The 24,692-nt window shown below is 40.7% G+C and overlaps 1 protein-coding gene across 2 annotated transcripts in view; it reads right to left on the bottom strand.

Annotated features, from left to right (window-relative positions):
* LOC126471586 (lysine-specific demethylase phf2-like) overlaps nt 1–24,692 on the bottom strand; it is a 175,273-nt gene that overhangs the window by 31,508 nt on the left and 119,073 nt on the right. For both annotated transcript variants that reach the window (XM_050099822.1, XM_050099823.1), the window contains 4 exons: nt 18,754–18,960; nt 18,228–18,613; nt 7,769–7,998; nt 6,456–6,624 (listed from right to left, as the gene is read on the bottom strand). In XM_050099822.1, the coding sequence (XP_049955779.1) occupies nt 6,456–6,624; nt 7,769–7,998; nt 18,228–18,613; nt 18,754–18,960 (992 nt within the window). The remainder of the gene's footprint in view (nt 1–6,455; nt 6,625–7,768; nt 7,999–18,227; nt 18,614–18,753; nt 18,961–24,692) is intronic.

The raw sequence follows: 24,692 nt of genomic DNA, 5'->3' as shown, positions 1-24,692 counted from the left end.
AACGTAATGACCAACAATTTGTGAAAGAACGTTTCAATCACTCAGCAGGACTATATATGGAGTTATTCCAAAAATGGTTGGCTCTCAGTAGCCAGGTGTTAAAGCATTCTAGCACAGGCAAACTTACAGAGATGGGTGCAATCGGTACTATTACTTTTGTTGATGACTGTATGAGCTTGTCAATATGTTAAACCTTAAGACTAGCATTCTAAACAATTGTAGCAAATTACATCAAAAATAAAAACTTTAGAGCTACAACAAACAATTAACAGTCCAGATTGGAATGTTAACAACATTATGAAAAAGATGTTCTGTTCCCCATAAGGATGACACATTGAGTTGTAGACAGATGACAAAAACACTGTCACACGCTATGCTTTTGGCCACAGCCTTTTTCAGAAAGGAAAAGACACACATATTCACACAAATAAGCATGCTTCATGTACACATAACTATTATCTCAAACCGCTCAAGCCAGACTGCAACTGTGTCGTGTCAAGCAAAAGCAGCAACCTAGAGTGGAGCTGGAAAGGGGACAGGATAGCAGAGTATGGGTGGGAGGAGAGGAGTCAATGCTAGCTGGTAGAGCTTGCAGGTTCTAGGTGGCAGGACAAGGCTGCCAGGGGCATTGTAGGAGGCTGGTGTGTGTGTGTGTGTGTGTGGGGGGGGGGGGGGCGGGAGCAAAGAAGGGGAAAAGACCAGCTGATGTGTTGGCAGAGAACGGCACACACTGATGGCAAGGGGACGACAATGAGGTGAGAGGATGAAAATTAGGGTGAGAGGGCGTGAGCTGGGAGAAGGTGATAGGACATGGGGGGGCAGAAACAATAGGGTGGAGGGTATGGGGATGGTGGGTTATCATAGGTTTAGGCTAGGATGGTTTTTGAAGTGGAGGAAGTGTTGTCAGGATTACTCCCCTCTGGGAAGGCCAGTGGGTGTGGCACAGGGGCGGACTATGATGATGTGGAGGTTGGGTGGATGATGGAACACCACTTTGCGAGGGGTGGGAAGGATCTTGGGTAGGATGTCCCTCAGTGCAGGGCATGACGACATATAATCAAAGCCCTGACGAAGGATGTGGTTCAATTGCTTCAGCCCAGGGTGGTGTTGCATGGCATAGGGAGCACTCCTTTGTAGCCTATCCTTGGGGATGGTAGGAGGATTAGGAGTGTGCGGGGGTACGGTATGATAAATCTGTGGACAGGAGAGAAGGTATTGAGACTGTGAAGGAATGAGGGTAGTGTCTTGGCCCTGAGCCCAGATCATGAAGATATCATAAATTGACCTGAACGTGAACCAGACAAGTGGTTTGAGGATTTGGAAGGCTGGGAAGGTTTCCCCTAGATGGTTCATAACCAGGTTGGCATAGGAGGGTGTCTACCGCTGAACAGCAGATTTGTTTGTATATCTTCCCTTCAAAGGAGAAGTAGTTGTGTGTTAGTGTAAAGTTCGTAAAATTTATGAGAAACGAGGTAGTGGGTTGGAGTCTGAAGGACGTTGGGAGAGTTGGTGTTCAGTAGCGGCAACAATATGGGCATGAGGGCTGTTGGTGTATAGGGAAGTGGCATCAGCAGTGACGAGCAGGACTCCTGGAGGTAAAGGAGTGGGGATGATGGAGAATTGGTGAAGGAAGTGATGGTATCTTTCACTTGGAAACCATCTCTGCTTCCTCCACAAGATATTGCTAATTTGCAATTCCTACTACATACATCACATCTCTGAAATTGAATTTCTTGCACTCCAGCATCTGGAAGAGCATTCGACACACCACCTCTATAAGTTATCCAGCCTGCTGATATCCTACTGCCTCATTGGGGCACCACTATGCAACTCCTATCCTACCCACAGTGTTTGTATTCAACAACTCCTTATAGCACCCAAACCCTGCCTAGATGACCTTTTCAGCTTGCTATATCCCCCAAAACTCCCTTCAACACTCCACAAAATCCAGAACTGAAACAATCGCAGAATACTGCTGTTAAAAGTTTCCACCAAAATCCTCAGCTCTGCAGAAGTTTCAGTCCTATCTAGTGGCCTCACCTTCAGCCCTAACCCAAATTTAAACATGTTGGACTTTTCAAAGACCTACTCTCCTCCTCCTGATCCCTGCAATGGAAACACTTCTTTGCCACTAATCCCTCCAACCAATGCCAACATAATCCCAAAATTGAACAATGCACTTCCCAGTTCATACCGCCATCCAACTGTAATCCTCGCACCCTCCCCACTCTCAACTAACCACTCCCTGGTCACCTTCCAGGAATTCCTTGCCTCCAGCTTGGCCTCACCATCCTTCCCCAGGTCCCTTCCTAAGAAACCAATGTTTCAGCAGAAGAAAATGCAACCATACAAAGCCTCAAAACAGATCCTGACCTAATCATTCTGCATGCAGACAAATATTCCACTGCTGTTGTCATGACTACTGGAAGGCCCCTACCATTTGTCTGTCTCCTCCACCTATAAACTCCGCCAGAGTTACCCCATCCTAACTATGTAGTTTCTGTGCTCCCCTGTAGTATACCTTGTAAAAACTGGAATAATTAATTTAAAAAGAGTTACAAATAAAGTAAATAACATACTACTTACTTCAGTGCAAAACTTGAGCTTGCTTCTTATTACACAACTTGTCAAATCGTGGCACCAAATTAAATATAGCTACCTTCATTTCCTTCTCAACAGGAAGTCTTGATCTGCACTTGGTTATTATGACTTTTTCATAGTTTATCACCTTTACAACAATTTCCTTAACTCCTTACCGCTGGTATTAGGAGACCATGCCTCAGTGGTTGACTAGTTTTACATTTTATTTGTGAAGGGGGCTTTTACCACTACCTTTATGGGAGGGCCAATTAACTTTATCAGCCCAATGAGGGGTTGGCAGAACACTTTGTTGCCTCCTCTGCCCAGACCAGACTGCAGCTGCCTGGGCTTGGTGGTCCACCCAGACCTCACCCAACTTGCTCCCCCCCCCCCCCCCCCCCCTTGAGTGGGGTGTTTGCCTTACATCTATGTGGGCTTCTCTTGCCCTGTCCATGTTGCTACTTTTTCCTAGACAATTTCTGAGTGAGGTACCTCTGGTAAGTGGTGGGGTTGGGGGAGGGGTGAGGGATGTATGTCCTCTCATAACACTCTGCTATCAGAGGCTTCTGGCTGCTCACTAGATGGGGTGCATTGCCTGCCTTTCTTTGTCTTCCTTGCTTCTGTTTTGTCCATTATCTCAAATTCATTGACCTTTGATAGACCTTGGGGTTTTCTTCCCCTGGGTTTTGTGCAGTAGACCATCTCTGATACACAGTCATGTAGACTTTTCTGTTTGAGGAAAAATGAACTGATTACCTAGTAATTTGGTCCCTTTAATCAACCAACTAAGCAACTGATTGAAGAAACCACAATCACTGCCAGAGCTATGTGTAACACGTGATTGTTCAGTTTCACAGTTATGACTGCTTATGCAGGCTGGTCATCATCTAAAGTGGAATTTCTTCAAGGACAGACAGACTGACACCAGAAATGAAATTTCACAGAACTGTATTATTTTCCACCAACTACGAGACAAATCCGTGGTGCCTTGGGTGGTTCATGGTGCAGCAGGGCTCCATGGCACACAGGTTATATACCACTGCCATTGCCTCTGCCCTGAATCCATTTCCCTTCCTGTCCCTATGGCATCTCACACACATCTTCTACATATTCCCCCAAATCCACAAACACGAAATAATCCTGGAATTCCCATTTAGTTGGTTATTGAGCTCACACTGAAAGAATTTTGGCCCTGATTGCCTAACATGCCACAACAAGGATACAAACCACATCCTTCACCTACTCTCCACCATCCTTACCCCTCTACCTCTTTGATCCCTGCTGACACCACTTCCCTGTACACCAACATCCCTCATGCCATTGGCCTTGCCACTACCCTCTTAGGCCAACCTGTTTATGGGCCATCTAGAAGAAACCTTCCTTGTCTCCCAAAACCCCAAACCACTGGTCTGTTTCAGGTGCCTTGATGAAATCTTCCTGATCTGGACTCAGGGCCAAGAGGCACTATCCTCATTCCTTCACAACCTTCACACCTTCTCTTCTGTCCATTTCATCTGATCATCCTCAAACCAGCATGTCACCTTCTTGGACATTGCACTCCTCCTCTCTGATGGCTCCATCCACACCTCTGTCCACATTAAACCCACCAGCCATCAACAGTTGCCATCCCTTCCACACCAAAAAATCCCTCCCATACAGCCTGGCCGCCTGGGGAGGGGGTATCTGCAGTAGCCTGGCCACCTGGGGAGGGTGTATCTGCAGTGACAAGAACTCCCTTTCAAAGCATGCTGATGGTCTCACAAATGCTTTCACAAACAGGCACTATCCTGCAGACCTTTTCTGCAAACAGATTTCCCGTGACACATCCCCACACAATCCCAGTCCTCCCACCATTCACAGGAATCAGCTACAGAGGAATGCCCCCCTGTGTCACCCAATACCAGCTGGACTGGAACAACTGAGCGACATCCTTCATCAGGGCTTTGATAGTCTATCATCATGCCCTGAAATGAGAGACATCCTACCAAAGATGCTTCACCCCCATTGTAAAGTGGTGTTCCATTGCCCACTCAATCTACGAAACATCCTAGTCCATCCCTATTCCATTCCCAATACCATCCCATTGCCACAGGGAGATCCATGTGCAAGACCTGCCCAATCCATCCAACCAGCATTTCCTGTTCCAGGCCTTTCACAGGCTTATCCCACCACTTCAGAGGCCAGGCCACCTGTGAAAGCATCCGTGTCATATGCCAGTTCTGCTACCATCACTGTATGGCTTTTTGCACCATTGTCGGGTGTTCAGCTGGGTGCAGTCATTTTTGTAACACAATATTTCAACTGTGTACCTTGCCGTCACCTTCATGTGATACCTGTAGATTGAGTATCTTTGCTACATCCCGGCTCCTTTATACTCTTATCGCTCTCACCCCTTCCTCCACAACTGGTTGCACACTGTGATGGGTAGAGTGGGGGGGGGGGGGGGGGGATGGCACTGCTGGATGCTGAGTGCGAACTCTGGTCCCTCAGTACTCCTGTGGCCTGCATCGAGTACAGTAGTCACTCTCTGCCAATGCTGTGATTTTACTTGGCCGAGTGCGGGGTTCCAAGCTTTGCTAAGAGTAAACCCAGTATATTTGTTGATCAGCTATTGAAATACGAGAGGCTGATCAACAGAGACACTGAATTCACTCTCAGTAAAGCTTGGGACCCAGTACCTAGCCAACTAAAATCACAATGTTGGCCAAGAGCAACTTCCACACCCGATGCAGGCCACAGGAATACTGAGGGACCAGAGTTCGCACCTAGCATCTGGTGGCGGCAATGCCCCCTCCCCCCCCCCCCCGCCCCCCCCCATGCCACACCACTTCATCCATCGTGGCATGCAACTGGCAGTGGAAAAAGGGGTGGGGGGGGGCATAAGAGTATAAAGGAGGTGGGATGTAGCAAAGATGTTCATTCTACAGGTATCACCAGAAGACGATGGCAAGTTATGCTGCTGAAATATCGTGTTACAAAAACGACTGCACCTGCCTGGACTACAGACAACAGTACAAACAGTTGAGTTGCAGGGAAAGCCGAAGATCACATTGCACAGCTTTTTACATTGCTGCGACAACCAACCAGATGTTCACTAGGATGAATGGCACCAATGCCAAACTGTGGCCAAAATCTAAGTACACCAACTTGTGGCACAACATGCAGCTGAATATAGCATGTTTCACAACCCGGACCATCTGGATCCTCCCCTCCACCTCCAACTTTTCTGAACTGTAGATGTGGGAGTTCTCAGGTCCTGAAATCATACTAGCCTTAACCTACTGTAACCACCCATCCCCCCACCTTCCCCCTAACAGCTTCTGCCCCCCCCCCCCCCCGTCCTATCACCTCCTCCCAATTCAAGTCCTCTCACCCTCATTGTGCACCATTCTCTGGCAACTCACCCACTTGTCTTTCCCCCTTTCTCTGATCTCCTCTTTTTCTGCTCCCTGCCCCCCCTCCCCCACCCTCCAAAGCCTCATGGCGTTGAGCCTGGCAGCCTTGTTCTGTCACCTACTCCCTGAACGCTCCACCAGGTAGTGCTGACTCCTCTCCCAATGTTTGCACCATGCTATCCCTCCACATTCCATGTCCCACACTGGATTGCTGCTTCTGCTCAACGCAACACAGTTGCATTCTGTTCAAAGAAGTCAAAGACAATGGTCGTGTGCATGAGGTGTGCGCACTTGTGTGAATGTGTGTGTGTTTTCCTTTCTGAAGAAGACGTTGGCTGAAAGCTCAGTGTGTAATAGTATTTTCATTGTGCCTATTGGCAACTCAACATGTCGTCTTTACGGTGAGTAGCAATCTATCCTTTTCACAAACTATAAAACTAGTAATCAGTATGAAGCAGGAGAAGAATAATGTCAACTCACTCAATATCAACAGATCTTGCATTGCGCTCTTGTGGTTCATCTGCATAACCAGATGCTTTGAGTAACTCTTCAATTCCGTTTTTCGGGGTCTCAAATGAGTCTTCATCTGTAGTCGAGGAAGGTGTCACAGCATCTTCTGGTTGTCCTCCCTCTGCATTTTTGTACATATCTGTTTTTAAGTAACAATGATAAATTCAGGACACAAATTACCAAAATTTCAAGACACACACACACACACACACACACACAAACACACACACACACACACACACACACACACACACACATATAGTTTTGACATCACATGTACATGCACAGCCAATAATTTGTTAATATACTGCCATGACAGTAATATAGTCTGAACACGGTTGCTGTAACTATCAAAATCAGTATGTGGGACATTCGTACAATTTTGACAGTGATCAAACATTTCTAACACATGTAAAAAATCACAGTAGACTTCTCCAATATTGCACAATTCACTGTCAATGACAATACTGCAGTGCAATACGCTACAATTCACGAAAACAGAACTTTGGAAAAGTCCTGGCCTTCATGAACCCTTTACAGTTACTGTCCTTTGGTGGAAAGAATATTCTGCCAGCAATAAAGTAAAACAATATAACACTACATAACAATTAAAAATGGTACTGATAATTCTATCAACAGTGTAGTAACAGTTTAATAACAAGAAAGTTATGTGGCTTCTTGTGACATAAGAATGTAAACAATGCTCCTCAATGACCACATCCACCTTAAGTTGGGAGTCCAGCGAAAAGTTGAAAGTCCAGCGAAAAGTTGAAAGTCCAGCGAAAAGTTGAAAGTCCAGCGAAAAGTTGAAAGTCCAGCGAAAAGTTGAAAGTCCAGCGAAAAGTTGAAAGTCCAGCGAAAAGTTGAAAGTCCAGTGAAAAGTTGAAAGTCCAGCGAAAAGTTGAAAGTCCAGCGAAAAGTTGAAAGTCCAGCGAAAAGTTGAAAGTCCAGCGAAAAGTTGAAAGTCCAGCGAAAAGTTGAAAGTCCAGCGAAAAGTTGAAAGTCCAGCGAAAAGTTGAAAGTCCAGCGAACGAAAAGTTGAAAGTCCAACGAAAAGTTGAAAGTCCAGCGGAAAGTTGAAAGTCCAATGAAAGCACTGTCAGTCTTACCATTCCCACTTTTTTGACCAAACAGGTTTAATTTTTAATTTAAAGTTTTAATAGGCTTTATTTATCCCTTGGATTTGATTTTTAATAACTGTGTGTGTGTGTGTGTGTGTGTGTGTGTGTGTGTGTGTGTGCGCGCGCGCGCAAAAACTGTAATCTTACAAAATAGTTACTTACTTGAAAGCCTCATCCGTAAAGGTGAATCATTAGATATAACTACAATCCTTTTATTTGGCAAACTGCGCTCTCTTATTATTAATCTGTCTGAATCCGAGTCAGACTCTGTATCATTTTCACTTGGAAGGTATGAAATATCACTGCTTGCAGGTGCCATAATTTCCTCTTCATCACTATCATCATGGAAATCATACACTGAAGATCCTCCTATGGCATCTATATTATCTTCCCTGCAACAATAAAGCTTAACATTAGTGTTACCAGAGTATTGAAGAATTTGACGCTTTGGATATTTTGCCACTTACTGAGAAATCACAGCAATTTCACTTTTTGTACTGGTTTTATAGTTTTGTATCTTCCATACAATCACGGAAAACCTAAATCAGAATGGCCGGACACGGGATTGAACCCTCATCCTTCCGAATGCGAGTCCAGTGTGCTAACCACTGCGTCACCTCGCTCGGTACTCGAGCTTTCATTGAGGCTAACATTCCAATGGAAAAACTTGATCATTCGAAGCTGAGAGAATGGATGAACAAATACATACCAGGTTTGTGTAAAGCTGTAGTGGAGGCTTTGTGGATCCCAGTCAGTAATGTTGATAGTGAGAGATCATTTTCTAGATACTGCAACATAATTTCTGACAGGAGAACAGCTCTGACTACCAGTAATATGGAAGTCATGGTATCCTTGTCTTTCTCGGACTGACTTGTGTGTGGTGTACATAGACTAAGACAGGATAAATGTTTTCCAAACTTTCATGATTTATAATTTTTATGCTTTTTCAATTTATGTAAAATAAAAGATTTTTCACTGCAAATGTGCCATAAATGTATTTCCTGTACCTTTTACTGCTGAAAAGTGGAAATAAAATATAACAAAATTATTGACAAAATGGAAAAAAAACTAGCGAAAAATATACCGAAGTAACTTTTTAAAAATGACGAAATCGAGCAAAAATTTTCACCATAAACGGGTGCCTCTAAACATAAGTAATACCATCATCCAGGCACTGGTAAATAAAGATTTTGTTTTACATCCAAAGTAGCCAAAGATCAGTCAATCATTATCCAGATTAAGTCACAGAAAGCAACTTGGTGCAGCTGGCAATCTGCAGAAGTCTCAGGGGAAGATTGTAAGTTACTAGCCAGTCACCTTAATGATCTCATGATAAAAGTATGGGGGACAAAGGATATTCTACTGGATCTCTGAAACTCATTAATCTTTGCCTGTTGAAAACATGATAGCTTGAGCACTGTGCAACTGCATGCTGTCAAATGAGATGTTATCTTAAACACAGTGTAGATTCACCAGACTCAGGCACATCAAAAATATGTACAGGGCATGGTGTAGAGGAAAAGGGTTGCAAACCTAACAGACACCTTTGTGTGGTCTTTATATATCTGGTGGAGGCATTTGACTCTGTAGGCTGCAGTAGTGCACTTCATTCCTGTGGTGAAGGCAAGTGAGTGATGCTTGTTCGCCATCACTTGCTATCCATGCGGTACATTATAACAAAACAGGTGCGTGCGCCATTCTACATGCTTTTTAAGAATGCAGACGAGGCCTGTGTAATAGCATCAAGCCTGCACACGCACACGCACACGCACACACACACACACACACACACACACACACACACACACACACACACACACACACACACATTAAAACTTTGTAGCCCGTGCACATCTGCATGCTATTCTTGTGGCTGTGCAAGCCATGCAAGCAGTTGTGTCATTAAGTAAGGAAGGTTAAGTTACATCTACATCATGCTTCGCAAGCCACCTAATGGTGTGTGGCGGAGAGTACTTTCGGTACCACTATCTGATCCCTCCAGCCCTGCTCCACTTGCGAATAGTGAGTGGGAAGAATGATTATTGGTAAGCCTCTGTATCGACTCTAATTTCTCAAATTTCCTCCTCGTGGTCAATACGTCAGAGGTATGTGGGGGGGAGTAATATGTTGTCTGACTTCTCATGAAAAGTGCTGTCCAAAAATTTAATAGTAAATCTCCCTGTGATGGACAATGCCTCTCTTGTAACATATGCCAGTGGAGTTTGTTTAGCATTTCTGTAACGCACCCTCCCCTGCTAAACGATCTCATGAGGAAACTTGCCACTCTTTGTTGCATCTTCTGTGTCTCCTCTATCAGTCCTACCTTTTGGATGAGCTACATTTCCTTAATATTCTTCCACTGAATCTGAGTCTGGTGTCTGCTTTTCCCACTATGTGTTTTATATGGTCATTCCACTTCAGGTCGCTCTCGATAGTTACACCTAGATATTTTACGGCAGATGCTGTTTGCCATCAATAGTGCAGCTGACTGCTGAGATATTCTGAAATTTGAAATTTTTATTTGTAGCAACTTCTGCTAAGCTGTGCGAAGTGTATTTAACCCTCTCTCTCTCTCTCTCTCTCTCTCTCTCTCTCTCTCTCAACAGCTGAGTAAACACCACACAGAAAGAGCAGACACTTGGAGTGCTCCAGACTGCAGTACTTGTGGAAATTTTTTTCACTTTACAGCTGTCCAACAAAGTATCTATCACTATTGAAGCTACCCCATTGTGATACTACAGCCATTGTAATCTCAAATGACAATGTTGGGAGTGTCTTTTGAAGTGAAGTCTTTGTTTTCAGTCATAGTAAATGTGCTGCATTTGTAGCCAAGTAATTACTACATGTTTTGTATTGTCGTTGCATTTTTTCATTTAAAAAAGCTGTCCAGTTGTAACATATCATTCAATGTAACCAATGAAAATTGTGGGCATACAGCTGAATGTAGTCTTTTATTGCTCTGAAATTTCAGCTAAATAGACTATGGTATATTATATCACAAATAAATAAATAAATATATGTGGCTACAGATAAAGTTGGTGGGTGGTTTGATTACATATTATAGTGATTTTTTCTTAGGTAAATACTTTAATTGTGATTCATCCCAAAGAAGATATTACTGCCTACTTGTATCCATTGGCAAAATAATATCTATTATATTTCATAGAAACACTCTTTATTTTTGAAAGTGCCACAATGTTTATTGTTAAGTGGCTCACTTCAACATCTCTGATAGTGTTCATTAACATCTGCAAGCCATCATATCTTAGTATATGTTTTTATGCTGCCTGATGATATCAAATACTGACTTGTATACCGGGATGGTTCCTTTGAAAGCACACAGCCGACTTCCTTTCCTGTCCTTCCGGAATCCAATGAGATCGATGACCTAACTGTTTGGTCTCTTCCCCCAAGACAACACCCCCCCCCCCCCCCCCCCCCAAAGCTCAAGTAGTCGATAAAATTAATTCTTCTTTATCATTTTTCACTCATTTTGCCCCTGCAGTGACTTCCGTGAGTGTAGCTTGTCTTTTTATACCAGTAGTTGTTAGCGCCTTCTCCTTGTTGTTCTTATGGGAAGAACTGTTATTAATGTGTTTCAGGCAAGTGTCCTTCCTCTGCCACTCAATACGCACATTGCAGTATTTGCACATAAGTATCTTCCTAGCCGGCCATTGTGGCCGTGCGGTTCTAGGCGCTTCAGTCCAGAACCGCACGACTGCTACGGTCGCAGGTTCGAATCCTGCCTTGGGCATGGATGTGTGTGATGTCCTTAGGTTAGTTAGGTTTAAGTAGTTCTAAGTTCTAGGGGACTGATGACCTCAGATGTTAAGTCCCATAGTGCTCAGAGACAGCCAGTATCTTCCTACTTTTGTCGAAAACATAAAATCCTTCTGACGAAAATTCCTTTTCTCGGTCGAAAACTGTCACTACCATATTAATCATCTGTAGCACGAAAACAAAACACAAAATACCACACTCAATGCACCGGCGATCCACAACGATTTCCAACACGTAATACTGAATACACTGCCAGAACATTGTAGAATGTCTTTGGAATACTCGATATATTATATATATCGAAATGGTGTACAATCGATATCCAGATTGTATTACCGTAACTCCAATCGAATTTCTGCAGTTAAGTTCAAATGACGAGATTTTGCAAAGTTTCGTCAATTATTTTGCAATTTGGCTTAAAAGTAAATAGTTTTGCGTTTTCAGCAAAATGTGTAAAATTTCATGAAAACTTAGAGATTTTGCGCTTTGCGAAAAACAGGTGCCGCTACTTATTTTCCATCAACTTCTGAGTCAGCATGTAGTAATTCCAAACAGCACTCTTTCAAGCAATAATGACAGTCACCGCCTCTAAGGCAAGTCTTGCCCTTGCATATTACGGGAATTATCTCATGAGTGGATAGTCCTTATATCACCTCTACAGTCAAGAAGAGTGAGTGTGCGGTGTTAGTATTCACATACAGCTGCAGTTTCCTAGGTTTGTATTTCCACCAGCAATTTTTTGAGAATGTGTCTTTTTATCCACATCCATTTCAGTTCCTGGAAAGCTTTCTTTTATGATGAAAACTTGATTTATTTTCTATGCTGTTAATGTGTTCTTCCTCTTATCTATATGGAGCTAAACATATTTCTCTTCTTGTCTAATTAGTTACGATGCTACGCAAAATAAAAAACTATAAATTCAGGATGGAATAATGACAATATTCGGAACAAACGAACGAACGAGCGCGCACTGAGGCCGTGTGTGTGTGTGTGTGTGTGTGTGTGTGTGTGTGTGTGTGCGTGCGTGTGTGTGTGTGTGTGTGTGTGAGGGGGGGCTCTATGTCTGATGAAAGGCCTTTTGGCCGAAAGCTTGCTTCTTGACAGTCTTTTTGTTGTACCTATCTGCAACTCGGCACCTCTGCTATATTGTGAGTACCACTGTATTGTGAGTACCACTATCCTTTCCATTATATTGTCAATTCTGATGTTTATATGTCATAGTCGACATGACCAATTGCGAACCTGGTACACGGCCAAGTGGAGGATCTGAATCAGAGGCTCTGACAGTTCTGTGACTGTGTAGGCTGCAGATTCATTGACTTGTGTAATAGGGTGGTTGGGTTTCAGGTTCCGCTGAATTGGTCAGGAGTCCAGTACACTCAGAAGGGTAGCAGGGATTGTGTGACATGGACTGGGGGTTTTTTAGGTTAGAGGGCCTCTGGCAAACACAAAACGGGCTTGTCACAGCGTGTGCAGGCCCAACACAGGAAGAATGTAAATACAGGAACCATAGGTATAACAGTGGTAAATTATTGTAGCTGTGCTGGGAAAGTACCGGAGCTTAAAGTGCCAATACAAAGGACTGATGGTCAAAATGTTATAGGCACTGAAAGCTGTCTAAAAGCCGGAGATAAGTTCAGCAAAAATTTTCGCGAAGAACCTAACAGTGTTCTGAGAGGATAAGCTAGACAGTTCCTGCGAGTTAGTATGGGCAGAGGTCATTCTTGGCAATCAGAATAAAATAATAATTGGATCCTTTTACCGACCTCTCAATTTAGATGATAGAATTGCTGAAAGGTTCAAAGAAAACTTGAGTTTGATTTCAAACACGTATCCAACAGACACAAGTCTAGTTGGCGGTGACTTTAATTTACCCTCCATCTGTTGGCAAAAATACATGTTTCATTCGAGAGGCAGGCAGTAAACATAATCGGAAATTGTGCTAAATGCATTCTCAGAAAATTATTTCTAGCAGTTAGTTAATGAGCACATGTGAATAGTAAATGGTTGTGAAAACACACTTTACCTCTTAGCGACAAATAATCCTGAGCTAATAACAAGTATCAAAATGGATACAGGGATTAGTGAACATAGGGTTGTCATAGCGACACTGAATACTGTAGCCCCCAAATCCTCCAAAAATAAACAAAAAGTATACCTATCCAAATAAGCAGATAAAAATTCACTTGACGATGGCTTCCTGAGAGACAATCCCCACTCCTTCCAAATTAACAATGTAAGTGTAGGCCAGATGTGGCTTGAATTCAAAGAAATAGTATAAGCAGCAATTGAGAGATCTATACCAAATAAATTAAAAAATGACGGAGCTGATCATCCTTGGTACACAAAACGGGTCAGAACACTGTTGCAGAAGCAACGTAAAAAACATTCAAAATTTAAACGGGTGCAAAATCTCCAAGATTGGCGATATTTTACAGAAGCTTGAAATTTCGAGTGGACTTAGATGTGAAATTTTTATAATAGTTTCCGCAACAAAACTAAGTCTCAAAACCTGGCAGAAAATGAAAAGGAGATTCTGGTTGGTTGTGAAGTATGCTAGTGGCAAGACACAATCAATGTTTTCTCTGCATGATAGCAATGGAGATATTATTGGAGACAGTGCTACCTAGTAGATAGTGTCGGAAGTTCCATGCGGCTTTTCGCAGATGATGCTGTAGTATACAGAGAAGTTGCAGCATTAGAAAATTGTAGCGAAGTGCAGGAAGATCTGCAGCGGATAGGCACTTGGTGCAGGGAGTGGCAACTGTCCCTTAACATAGACAAATGTAATGTATTGCGAATACATAGCAAGAAGGATCCTTTATTGTATGATTATATGATAGCGGAACAAACACTGGTAGCAGTTACTTCTGTAAAATATCTGGGAGTATGCGTGCGGAACGATTTGAAGTGGAATGATCATATAAAATTAATTGTTGGTAAGGCGGGTACCAGGTTGAGATTCATTGGGAGAGTGCTTAGAAAATGTAGTCCATCAACAAAGGAGGTGGCTTACAAAACTCTCGTTCGACCTATACTTGAGTATTGCTCATCAGTGTGGGATCCGTACCAGATCGGTTTGACGGAGGAGATAGAGAAGATCCAAAGAAGAGCGGCGCGTTTCGTCACAGGGTTATTTGGTAACCGTGATAGCGTTACGGAGATGTTTAATAAACTCAAGTGGCAGACTCTGCAAGAGAGGCGCTCTGCATCGCGGTGTAGATTGCTCGCCAGGTTTCGAGAGGGTGCGTTTCTGGATGAGGTATCGAATATATTGCTTCCCCCTACTTATACCTCCCGAGGAGATCACGAATGTAAAATTAGAGAGATTGGAGCGTGCACGGAGGCTTTCAGACAGTCGTTCTTCCCGCGAACCATACGCGACTGGAACAGGAAAGGGAGGTAATGACAGTGGCCGTAAAATGCCCTCCACCACACACCTTTGGGTGGCTTGCGGAGTATAAATGTAGATGTAGATGTACCAACGCAGGGTTACTAAATACAGACTTCCGAAGTGCCTTCACCAAAGAAGATGAAGTAAATATTCCAGAATCTGAATCAAGAACAGCTATCAACATGAGTAATGGAGAAGCAGATATCCTTGAAGTAGTGAAGCAACATAAATCACTTAATAAAAGCAATTCCTCCAGTCCAGACTGTACACCAATTAGGTTTTTTTTTGAGTGTGTTGAAACAATAGCTCTATACTTAACAATCATATTCAACTGTTCGCTCGATGCAAGATCCATACCCAAAGACTGGAAAGACACCAATATTCAAGAAAGGTAGTAGGAGTAATCCACTAAATTACAGGTCCATATCATTAATGTCAATATACAGCAGGATTTTCGAACATATATTGTGTTCGAACATTATGAGTTACCTCGAAGAAAACTGTCTACTGAATGCAGTCAACACGGATTTACAAAACATTGTTCTTGTGAAAAACAACTAGCTCTTTACTCGCACGAAATGCTGAATGATAATGACATGGGATTTGAAATTGATTACGTATTTCTGGATTTCCAGAAGGCTTTTGACACTGTATCACACAAGCGGCTTCTTGTGAAATTGCGTGCTTATGGAATATCATCTCAGTTATGTGACTGGATTCACGATTTCCTGTCAGAGAGATCATAGTTCATAGTAATTGACAGAAAGCCATCGACTAAACCTGAAGTGAATTCTGGCATTCCCCAAGGTAGTGTTATAGGCCATTTGCTGTTCGTTATCTATATAAACAATTTAGGAGAGACTCTGAGCAGCCGTCTGATGTTGTTTGCAGATGACGTTGTCGTTTATCAACTAGTAAAGTCATCAGAAAATAAAGGCAAATCGCAAAACCATTTAGAAAAGATATCTGTAAGGTGTGAAAATTGGCAATTGACCCTAAATAGTTAAAAATGTGAGGTCATCCAGATGAGTGCTAAAAGGAATCCGTTAAACGATAAATCAATCAAATCTGAAGGCCGTAAATTCAACTAAATACCTAGGAATTACAATTATTAACAACTTAAATTGGAAAGAACACAAGACAAAGATGTCCATTTGTTGATACACATTGCACCAAGAGAAAACATCACAGGTTTTACATGTTGCATAACTGCGCGGTTACATAAGTAATAAACAGAAATGGAAAGTGTCATACAGCTTCAAAGTTCTTTAGAGCAAAATCATCCTACACTGAAGAGCCAAAGAAACTGGTACACCTGCTTAATATCATGTAGCAGCTCCACGAGCATGCATAAGTGCCACAACATAACATGGCATGGACTCTACCAATGTCTGAAGTAGTGATGGAGGGAACTGACACCATGAATCCAGCATGGCTGTCCATAAATCTGTAGGAGTACAAGGGGGTGGAGATCTCTTCTGAACAGCACATTGCAAGGCATCCAAGATATGCTCAATACTGTTCATGTCTGGTGAGTCTGATAGCCACCGGAAGTGTTTAAACTCCGAAGAGTGTTCCTGGAGCCACTCTGGATGTGTAAGGTGTCACATTGTCCCGCTGGAATTGCCCTAGTCCATCGGAATACACAATGGATATGAATGGATGCAGGTGATCAAACTGAATGCATACATATGTGACACCTGCCGGAGTCATATCTAGATGTATCAGCAATCCCATATCACTCCAACTGCACATGCCCCAATCACTCCAACTGCACATGCCCCACACCATTACAGAGCCTCCACCAGCTTAAGCAGTCCGCTGCTGACATGCAGGGTCCATGGATTCATGAGGTTGCCCCAGATCCGTACACATCCATCTGCTCCATACAATTTCAAACGAGACTCGTCCAACCAGGCAACGTTTCCAGTCATCAACAGACCAATGTTGGTGTTGACTGGCCCAGGCGAGGCGTAAATATTTGTGTGGCGCAGTCATCGAGGGTACACGAGTGGGCCTTTGGCTCTGAATGCCCATATCAATGATGGTTCATTGAATGGTTTGCACGCTGACACTTGTTGATGGCCCCCCACTGAAACCTGCAGCAATTTGCAGAAGGGTTGCACTTCAGTCACACTGAATGATTCTATTCAGTCACTGCTGGTCCCATTCTTGAAGGATCTTTTTCCAGCCGCAGCGATGTCTGGGATTTGATGTTTTACCAGATTTCTGACATTTACGGTACACTCTTGAAATGGTCGTATGGCAAAATCCCCACTTCATTGCTACCTCGTAGATGCTGTGTCCCATCGCTTGTGCACGCTCTATAACACCATGTTCAAACTCACTTAAATCTTGATAACCTGGCATTGCAGCAGCAGTAACAGATCTAACAACTGTGTTAGACACTAGTTGCCCTACAGAGGCGTTGCCAATGGCAGCGCCATATTATTCCTGTTTACGTATCTGTGTATTTTAATATGCATGCCTATATCAATTTCTTTGGTGCTTCAGTGTATAAAGGGATAAAGAATAGCAGCCTATAGCCTTATGGAATTATTTTCTCAAAATAAAAATAACTTGATATCAACAAACAAGTAAATCTTTAATTATATCAGTGCCAATATCATCCCATCTATAGGTACACACCACTGCAGATTTCCTTACTTGATTATCACCTAGCATCAAACAATTGGCAATGACGATTATAAAAATCATGGATACATCACAAGTGCATATACTGCAGATCATTTAACTACTCTTGACTAATGCCAGCACTTGGGTAAACAAACACATTTAGTTATTACACCATTAGTAATGTTATGACTTCAAGTATCTGATAAATGTACATGAAAATCCATACCACTTCTGCCCCTGAAATAAAGGCACATGAAATGTTGAATAATCTTTACGACTTTCCCTAAAATTCTTTGTTGCTGTTGTTGTTGATCAAATGTCTGAATCATGTGTCAAAGTCACGAATATATTTTTTAAATTTTGGAATAATTAGATTAGATTCACCCCTTGACAGATACGATAGGTGGCTTGTTGCACTATTAACAATAGTTCAATCCAGAATACACTTGAAGTTCTCTCTCCACCATCTAATGAAGATAGAGAGGTTATAAGAAAATCAGACAATGGAACTATTTGATGTATAAAATGCCTCCCAGTTTTACTGAAAAAATTTAATCAAGATGATATAAAAGTAGTTATATGAGCCATTGGCATACATTGTGAGAGAAATCATTACCACTTACTTTTAGAAAAACTATTGCTACTCACTTTTACAGCAGAAGGAGTAAAAGTGCAGATGAAGAAAGATCAAAAGAAAAGGAAAAAGCTTGAACTGAAAAGTATGTTTGAAAAATGTGCTACATAGACAAAAACAACATCAATTTTTATGTTAAACTAGGCAACAGAACTAATATTTAAGAATATACTTACTCAGAATGATTCTGCAGAGCATCATTAACCAGACTGTCAGCAGATGAGACAATGTTTTCACCAACAATTTGACTTCTTGCTATTTTTAATTTCAGTTCCCCTTCAGTCTTTGACTGGTGAGGTTCATCATCTAAGAACCTACCATTGTATGTTGTATCAACATTATCATTTAATGTTGGATTCAGAGTTGAATTTATTTCATCAGAAGCATTAATTGAGTCAACCATATGAAAATTTTCTAATTTATTTATACTATATGGATACATTGCTGGTTTTGGCAGTGTTAATTTCAATGGTGGCCGTTGCATACCAACAGGTTTCTTATTTTGAAATGGCAATTTTGGTACTGTCCGAATTGTCAGTCTTACATGGTCCTTAGGTTCAATCTGAAATGTCACATATAGACAAACCATTAATGTAAAACAAAAATTGAAAGCAAAATATTTTAAAATTAATCTTTAATGTATGCTTTTGTGTGTGTGTGTGTGTGTGTGTGTGTGTGTGTGTGTGTGTGTGAGTCACTTACACACTCATCCAAATTTGGGCAGAATGAAAAATCCACAAAGTCATCATTAATAGGTTTCTTTTTTTTCCTCTTTGATTCTCTTTCTGGCTTTGGAGGATTCAAAGAAATCAAATATCTCTCAGCTAGCCTGATTTCTTTGTTAAGTTCTTTAAATAATTTTGAGACATCAATGCCATTTGGTATCTTTTCCCTCATTTTATGTGCCACCTGCAACAAATAATTATACTCATTCCTCAAGGGAACAAGAAGTAAAATTCATAATCTTCCCTGCCACGCATATACTTTTTGAAACATTTTATTGTAATGAAAAACAACAAATTTATTTTCATTTATAATGTGAAGATTCAAATGCAATTACATCTTTTTATATATACATAATGGAGGACCCCAGAACATTTCAATCGCTTCACACATCCATTACAAAATAATTCCTGTAGTACATATTAGCAAAGGTTGTTTCCATTGTAAATAGACTTTTGTTTATGAAAAATTCTGGTAAATTACATATCATGCTGCCAATACACTTTACACGTATGTGCGTTAACTTTTCTGGAACTTAGGAATATAACAAAAATATATCAGACTGTCACACCAAAAAAAGTTTGGAGCTTTTCATAAAGTCTAACAAGCCAAATGCACCAGAAAAAATTAGCTTTTGTTGTTATAGTGCACCTATTTGAAGCAACAAAATGTGAAAAAGACATCACATGCAATCTGAAGACCAAATACTTCACTGATTCACCATCATAGTAGGTAGTATGGAATCTGAAGTTTGTGCAGAGAGCTCTTCTCTATCTGCAGTTCACACATGCACTGCACCCAATGCATCATATTTTCTCAGTTCCACAATGCTGCTTACCTACTCCAGCTCTACTGTTTACGAACCAATAAAACCTCAAAAATAAATCTCTCAAGAAAGACAATAGTGAAGACAGTGACAGTTTCTTCGCCCATACTCTTACATCACATCAAAGCCTTACACTGTATGTTCCAGTGCCAAAGAAATTATAATCACTATTAAAAAGTAGGCAGCAAGAATCCCAAGAGCATAAGCCTATGCCACAAACAGTTCACGTAGCAGACTAATTCAAACGTAAGTGTGCATCAAAAATGGCAATACAGCAAACATAAAGTGGCATGTGCTCGTATTTTACTTACAAAACAAAGTTTTTATTTATCTGCTGAATGTTACAGTAACTATGTGAAAGTTTTAACATCTATCCATTGTATATTTCTTTACATGTCACTATTTTTTCGACAAAGTGGTCACTTTCACCCTTAACAGTACTTCTTTCAAATGAAAATACTTTAACCATTTTCAATATCTTCTTATTTTTCAAAGAAAGATTAACAATAAGTCAGTAGAGAGGACTGCAAAACGAGCAAGTAAATTTCTCTCCCAGATATTTTTCTGCTACAAGTACTAACTGACTTAAAAGACACAAATTTGTAATTCTCAATATACCACAGACAGGAACAATAACATTGCACACAGTGGTCTAAGAATTCAAAAAAAATGAAAACATGATTCACACTTCTGAGACACATCATAAAAATATCTTAATTATCAGGATATCACAACAAAGACATTGTTTAATGCTTTAAAATCAACCTCCACCAATGCTCAGAGTGTCATTACAGTATTTGGATTCAAAATGCACAAACTGCATAAGGAACCTCTCTGGAACATAAATAGCAATGATAGTGAGACATTTATTAACAACTGAATTACAGACGTCCACTTTTCAGAATGCGGCACTCCTTTTTCACTCCGATGATGGCAGTGGTGGAACACTGAAAAATGGACTCCACTGGACACCAAAAGTATTAGGAAGTCATTCACGTCAATGAATGCTCAATTATGTCCACAACTCACACAGAACACTTAAAATTTAAAAACTCTTTTTTCTCAAAGGTCTTTTAAATTGTCTAAATTGATACATATCTAGAAATTAAAATATGATAACTAGACTAGTTTCAGTTGTCAACACAACCATCCTCAGATCACACTTGTATGAGACATAAGTTGAACAAAACCTGGATTCATCAGTAATAACTATTTCGTGCAATAACTTGCACTTGTATATGAGGCAAGTTCAATGAAAAATTTTGGCTCTAATGGCACAACAAAAATGTGACTGGTTCTACACCATAGCTAATAAAATTTTAGACAAACATAACTGATATAAAGGTCATCATTACACCATATAACTTGATAGCAAAATAAAATGTTTGTGTAGGAGTAACCTGACTATTACCCATTCATAGCCACAACATAACAATGGTGTTAAAAAGTTTTCTTCTGTTCAATGCTTCATCAACCATTGCATCTGCTGTTACAGCAGGATGAAATCAATATCCTTAAACAAAATGCACTGGCCGATGGATATAAAATACTCAATGTTACTAATTGTTACAATAAAATAAATAAAAACAGAAAATTATATACAATAATAATAATAATAATAATAATAATAATGAGGAGGAGGAGAAAGAAGAAGAAGGAGACGAAGAATGTCCATAACCAGAATGAGATTTTCACTCTGCAGCGGAGTGTGCGCTGATATGAAACTTCCTGGCAGATTAAAACTGTGTGCCCGACCGAGACTCGAACTCGGGACCGTTCGAGTCATGCACCATTGAGGTTTCACAAAAAATTGAGCAATGTTTTCGTAAGACTGACGTTGGGATTGATTTTCTGACTACTTCACCTAGGACACGCTTATGTACTGAATAGGCCCAAGACATAATAAGTTTAATATGTCAGGAGTTTACAATACAAGATCAACTGTAAGGATTGCGACCACTACTATATCAGCTAGATGGGTTGCTCCTCTGATGTACACATTAGAGAACATACCTATTCCCAAAATAGAACAGCTTTTGGTATGTACATCACTATGTAGAGAAACATGGTGCAGGAATTCAACACAGCTTGGAGGTACTGTGTAATGCACCTAAAGGAAGCAAGCTGGGTTTTTCAAAGAACTGGATCTCCACAATTGTCAGAGGGGCCCCAACTGAGTATTAAAGGAGCTGAACAAGTTTAATCAGAATTATTTCTTCACTATTTTAGATGAACTGCTACAGAATTTTAGCAAGTAATACTAATGATAAACTGCAATACTTCTAGTCCGAGGACCATGTGCTTTTACTGCTGCCTTTCTAACTGCATCAGCACATATGACTAAGTCAGATCACCTTCATGTCACTAGATATAGTGCCCCATCTGCATATGCCATTTTCTCACTATAGCTGTTAATTCGATTTATTAATATGATACGTTGGCAACATTATGAGATTTAAATCTTTTGTTATGTTGTGGCAACAGGCCATACTACTGTTTCATGTTCTGCTTGTAATTTTCTTGTAATTAATACGGATTTGGTTTTCTGGCCTGATTTTTGTTTATTTAGATTTCTTTGTCAAGTATTTTTAATTATTACAGTGTTTGTTTTTTCTACAAACTATTTTAACTATATAACCTTTTATTATTTTTATATGTCGATCTATGAAAGTGTATAAACTTGCGCATCAGCTTTTCCGTCAAATTTTGCTTCAGCCTGTGTGAGTCCATGCAGCAGCAGCATTATGGCTATTAATGGGTAATAAAGTTAGTCCAACTGGAAACACAAACATTTTATTTTGCTACTGATGAGTAACGTGGTGTAACAATAAATTTTTTATGGTTTAAGTTTCTCTACAATTTTATTGTATAAAACGGTATCTCATTTTCACTGAACTTTCCTCTTATACAAGTGCAAGTTATGGTTATTATTGGTACATACAGTTTTTGTTCAACTTGTCTTATACGAAAGTTATCTGAGGATGGATGCATTCACAACTGAAACTAGTCTAGGCATCATATTTTAATTTCTACGTATGTGCGTGGTCTACACAATTAAAAAATATTTTTTAAATTTTAAGAAGTTACGTAAGATCACTTCTTCTTCCCAGAAAATGTCAGACATTACTCACATAGAATGGTCAGTGATAAATTCGATGGCTTGAGGTTTGAGGTCAGGTGATTCAAAATAATGAAGGGAAAGGGGGGATGGGGGGCAGGAACACAAGCGCCCCCTTACCTGTGGAGAGCTGCTCAAACCACTCCAACACAATATGGAGCGATGGGGTGGTGCATAGTCGTGCCAAATGTATATGTCAGCTCCAAGTTTCTGCAGGTGCATAAGCAGATACACATTACTGGACAGTTGTTTCCCATATTGTTCAACAGTGAGATACAATGATAGATATATCAGGGATTTCACCCCATGTAAGTGTATCTCACCTTCACCACTTGCATGTCAGCATGCAGGATGAACAACCTCAAGTAGTTTCTTAGGTACTTGCAGGCTGCCATTTGTCTTTTTCATGGGCACAGCAACTCATATGTCCGAACAACCTTTTTCAATATTGAAAAGTGTATACTGATGATGTTAATCACTGTGCCTTGTGATGTACACTGAGCAAGCACACGAGCGTGGTGGCTTCTGTGCCCACAGAAAATAGATGGTTCTCCAGGGTATGACTGCTCTCTCAAAATGATGAGTGACCGGCTGCAATGTGATCTGTCTTGTTACTGTTACAATCCACAACAGTGAATGGTTACTGCTCTTATCCATTTGTTGCTGCCCACTTTAGTTGACTGTGGTGGTTGTGGTGTTTTCCCTGAAATGCGGTACTTGTGGTATATACTCGACACGATGTCTCACGAAAACCCCAGAGTCTAAACAACTTCAAAGATGGAGTATCCTATGTAAAAAGCGCTTATGATCTTGTCTTGTCTGTCTATATTAATATAATATAATTTGATGCACCTGCGGTAAACCTATGTCAAGCTACTCAATTGTTGTGCAATACAGAATTACATAATGCTATATCATTAGACACATTATGCAAATGCCTGCCACAATGTACGCAATATGGTTTGATAGTTGATATGTAGACATGAGGTGAATATAATAATTAGATATATCATTCCAGAATAGTGCCCAAGTGCTCAAAGTCAAGATGGTGAAAGTCTGTACTGTGGGCTTCAAATCATTGTCACACAGGTAGCGTGCAACTGATAAGTGTTGTCTAACTGAAAGCTACCATCACTGTTTTAGAAAAGGAGCAACACAAACACATAAATTCAGTAAATGAGAAGTCTGGCACCACTAAAATTACACACATGTCCCTCCAGAGCTCTGATGTAACAATGTAAACATAGCTCACACACTGGATTTTTCTCATTTTGAGAGAGCTGAAGAGCAATCTGTTTAATTGTTAAAAAACATTCAATAGCCAAGATCACATAAAATATATTTTTTTGAAGTTAAGACAACCAGTTTCAACAGACTATGCTGTCATAACTAATGAGGAGGTATTGAATAGGATTGGGGAGAAGAGGAGTTTGTGGCACAACTTGACAAGAAGAAGGGACCGGTTAGTAGGACATGTTCTGAGACATGAAGGGATCACCAATTTAGCATCGGAGGGCAGCGTGGAGGGTAAAAATCATAGAGGGAGACCAAGAGATGAATACACTAAGCAGATTCAGAAGGATGTAGGCTGCAGTAGGTACTGGGAGATGAAGAAGCTTGCACAAGATAGAGTAGCGTGGAGAGCTGCATCAAACCAGTCTCAGGACTGAAGACCACAACAATGACAACAACAACATGCTGTCATCTTCATATCTTAAAATCTTTTTGTTGTAAAACATGTTCATTTTACATTGACATCACACGTAAGATGTCAAATGGATAAAAACAGTACAATATAAAAGGTTTGTCATTGCTAAAATGTTTAAAAAACATGAAGCACCTTGTGCAATGTGCTATGTACATACACATATTGTTCACAGTTGCTTGTTGCATCATACAGTACCCAAAATCATAACTCTATCCTGGACATATTCTGAAGTACAAATCCACTTTAAATTACAGTTTTACCTGTTG

The sequence above is a fragment of the Schistocerca serialis genome, chromosome 3 (assembly GCF_023864345.2).
Source record: "Schistocerca serialis cubense isolate TAMUIC-IGC-003099 chromosome 3, iqSchSeri2.2, whole genome shotgun sequence".
In the NCBI taxonomy this organism is placed as follows: Eukaryota; Metazoa; Arthropoda; class Insecta; order Orthoptera; family Acrididae; genus Schistocerca; species Schistocerca serialis.
Note: the sequence above shows the minus strand (reverse complement) of the source record. Positions and strands in the feature narration are given on the sequence as shown.